General features: G+C 41.1%; 1 protein-coding gene across 1 annotated transcript; it reads left to right on the forward strand.

Annotated features, from left to right (window-relative positions):
• Window positions 1-829: 829 nt before the first annotated feature.
• LOC123059482 (NAD(P)H-quinone oxidoreductase subunit O, chloroplastic) lies at window positions 830-2,367 on the forward strand. The gene is made up of 6 exons (XM_044482045.1): window positions 830-1,138; window positions 1,265-1,320; window positions 1,560-1,625; window positions 1,708-1,752; window positions 1,900-1,959; window positions 2,184-2,367. The coding sequence occupies exons 1-6, from the start codon at window positions 928-930 to the stop codon at window positions 2,211-2,213; spliced, it is 468 nt and encodes a 155-aa protein (XP_044337980.1). The 5' UTR covers window positions 830-927; the 3' UTR covers window positions 2,214-2,367.
• The last annotated feature ends 1,218 nt before the right edge of the window (window positions 2,368-3,585 follow it).

Here is a 3,585-nt window from a genome sequence, read left to right on the forward strand (position 1 = left end):
AATAGTATCTATTGTGAGTTTACTTTTTGTGCTCTAGCAGCTCTCTCTCGAAAGCTTACCTATCCGTTCATCATGTTTTTTTTCAGAGTTCTTTTCTTTCGTAGATCTGCATATGTTAAGTTTATTTTTTGTGTTATACCGAGAGATTTCAAATTTTGAAAGAAATTTTAAATCTACCATTCACTCCCCTCTGGTCGATATGCTCCGGTCCTACAAGATAGAGAAAGAACTCCCAAGAATGCCAAATAGAGACCGAGCTTCATGGAGGCCCTAATTTAAAAAGTTCAAATTTCAAATATTTCAGTTTCAAAAAATTTGTAAAAAAATACACATGTACCTAGAGATATAATGTACAAGTGTGTACATTTTCAGGTCAATACCTGAAAAAAAATCAGGTCAAAATCCGTTAAAACGAGAGCTACAATTTTTTTTGAATCTGAGGCTTGCTTTTAACATACGTAATGTTCGTCCTCAAAGTCCATGATTTTTTTAAGCTTGCAATTGAAGGTATTTCATTATAAAATTTTACATCCGTACACTTTGTTGTATACATGTGTATTTTCCTCAGAAAATTTTCAAACTAAACAGTTTGTCTTTTGATTTTTTTTTCAAAATTAAGGCCTCCATGGAGATTGGTATCCAAAATGCCCTACTCAAGATTTCCGAGAAACTTCCCAAAAAAAAATGTTCCCCATTTTTTCCAGTCTACCCAAAAAAATGTTCCCTATAAACCAGGCCGAAATTCCGAACGTAACTGGGCCATACTTTCCAGTTCACACATTGGTGACGCACATTTCTGGGCCCAAACACCCTGTGGCGCTAGCTGCTTTCTAATCCACACCTCACCGCCGTGGCCGCCTTATCCGCCGCGCGCGGTGCAGCTTCTCGTGGATTTCCCCCTAGCTAGCTAGAGCCACAGCTACAGCAATGGAAGCTCTCGCCTCGGCGCCGCGGGCTCTCTTCGCCCGCACCGCCTCTCCGACGACGGCGCTGGTCACGCCAGCAAGATGGACGCCGTCATCGAGCAGGCGTGTCAAGGCCGCCGCCGCCGCCGAGCCGGCCGGCGAGGCGAAGCCGGCTGCCGCAGCGGCGCCGCCGGCACCCAAGAAGATCCTCAAGAAGAAGCCCGTATACTCCAGTAAGACCGATGCTTCGAAATACGTACATTGTTTATTCATTCGGTTCGAGCTTACTCGTGCTTGCCGCTGCGCGTGTGTCCCTCTTACTTAACTGAACTTGAATTGCATATGTTTCCTCTGTGCAGTGAAGAAAGGGCAGATCGTGCGCGTCGAGAAAGAAAAGTATCTGAACAGCATCAATGTACGTGTGTATTGTATCATACGCGCTACACCGTAGTACATGGATGCACTCAAAATTTTAAACAAGTTTGTACTGTTTGTGATAAAATCTGACCTTTTTCTTTGAGCTTGACTGGGGCATGAATATTTCTGTAGTAGAATTTCAAACCCTGTTTTCCAGAAATTTCGTCTTGATTTTACCAGCAGTGAGTAGCTTCATTTGCTGGCTTTTAATGACCGTGCGTGGTTTGCTAATTTCAGTACCTATCAGTGGGGCACCCACCCTTCTACAAGGGGCTAGACTACATATATGAAGACCGCGGCGAGGCAATTAACTTCGCCGATCCTAGGTTATATAATATATCTACTGCTGGTTTCAGTTTACTAATCGCCAAATTATCAAGTGTAGGTTTTGGACATCAGAATCTTTGAAGAGACCGGAGAGTATGCTCTGGTAATTATACATTGCTGCTTTGATCCTTAATTAGTTCTCGTTCACCATTCTTAATTTGTTCATCAACTTTAAACGGATCTTAAACAATTGTCCATACATGTCTCGCTAAATTTTCTCGTGACTGAATTATGGATCTATCTTACGTAGATCGCGTGGGTGGGGATTCCAACCCCGCCGGCATGGCTCCCAACTTATATGCTCATCAAGGTATGGTTTAACTACACATCATTCGTTATACCACAATACTTCCTGGTTACCCATTGTTTTTGACATAGACATGGTTTACCATGCAACCATTTGAACATTTTCTCCTAAATATTTGCTTATTCAAAAATTTGAACATCTAATTAATGATGAATACCCCCCTCATGAAGAAGCTCTATATTTTCTTTGGGGTTTTGTTTGTGATTGGAGTATGTTTCCTTATGCAGTCAGACAAACTTGACTACGAGAGGATATGATTGTTGGATGAGCAGTTGCAAGGGAGAACGATGTTCTCTGAATAAATCAATGTTGCTATGTGGCCATGTTGTGACATTGCTCCATGGATGCAAAACGAAGCAGTTGTAAATTGAAGAAACAATAGTGAAATATATCCAAAGTTTTTTTATTTAAGCATTTTCTTTTCCACCTTTTCAACGTTTGAGGTTGTTAACAATCATACCATGGATTTGACATACTGCCACTCTTAAACTTAACATGCCTGAAATAAGATGCATTTAAATTAGGCTATGTCTAAAAGGTTTGAATTGACAAGGTTTTGAACAATTTATATGGTTTTGATTATTAGATCCAATAGTCCATTTAAATTGCAACCTTCCTAACATATATTTTCCCCCTTCCATTTAGGGCTTTTTCGGACATGTACTTCAACATTTTGGATGGGTCGAGAAATCTGTTCATTCTTCTGGCCTGTCTAGAAGAATACTAGATTATGCCCCACGCGTTGCTACGGGAACCTTAATAAAAACAAATGCATAAATAAATGCTGAAAAACTAAAACTATGCAAAAACAAATTTAAGATTGCTCTCAGTATATATTTTAAAAACAGTAAAGCATATAAAGCAGGTGATAAAATGTTATATAAAAAGAGAAAATGTTGGATTGAAGTCAACAACGTGCTTACATAAAATGTGTGTAAGATGACCTACATATATTTGCTCGAAGCCCACACAAAATTTAGTGAAACAAATTGACATGCATGGCTTGATGATGTGGATAGTTGCACGAAGAGGAAACATAGGTGTTGATTCTGAAACCGACGATCTTGGGTAGGGGGTCCTGAGCTGTGGATCTAGGAATAATGATAACTAAGTACGGAGGGGGACAATATTTACCCATGTTCGAGCCCTCTCAAAGAGGTAAAACCCTATGTCCTGTTTTGATTGTATTGATGTGAAGGGCCACAGAGTACAAGATGATCTACCTTGAGATTCATATGATTGCCTTCTAAACCCTAAGGCTAGTAATCACGCCTCTAAAGACTAAACCTCTCGGTTTATAAATGCACCAGGGGTACCTAGGTTATACACATGGTCGGTTGTCAACATGTCGACTTTTTTTTTGCGAGGGAACATGCCGGCTCCAAAGTAATTCTTGAAGTACATGCCAATACTCTGAAGATCTCCATCTTAGTCATGCCGAGGTTCACAGGCTTCGGAGGTCCTTCCTTTAGTGATCGGCGGGCCATAAGCCCGACCCATGGATTGCGGGCCTTACAGGTTAATACCCCTAGTCCAGGACACCATCAGTAGCCCATGTACTGTTCTTTGAAGCGTAAGACCGCAACTCCATCCTCGGACTGGTTTCTTCGGCTTGGCAGGCGAGTTCCT

This window comes from Triticum aestivum, chromosome 3A, assembly GCF_018294505.1.
Source record: "Triticum aestivum cultivar Chinese Spring chromosome 3A, IWGSC CS RefSeq v2.1, whole genome shotgun sequence".
In the NCBI taxonomy this organism is placed as follows: domain Eukaryota; kingdom Viridiplantae; phylum Streptophyta; class Magnoliopsida; order Poales; family Poaceae; genus Triticum; species Triticum aestivum.

Coding starts and splice junctions, on each gene's coding strand:
- LOC123059482 (XM_044482045.1), top strand. CDS start 928: ATGGAAGCTCTCGCCTCGGCGCCGCGGGCTCTCTTCGCCCGCACCGCC. Junction 1,321..1,559: donor AGTATCTGAACAGCATCAAT/GTACGTGTGTAT, acceptor TGCTAATTTCAG/TACCTATCAGTGGGGCACCC. Junction 1,626..1,707: donor TATATGAAGACCGCGGCGAG/GCAATTAACTTC, acceptor TATCAAGTGTAG/GTTTTGGACATCAGAATCTT.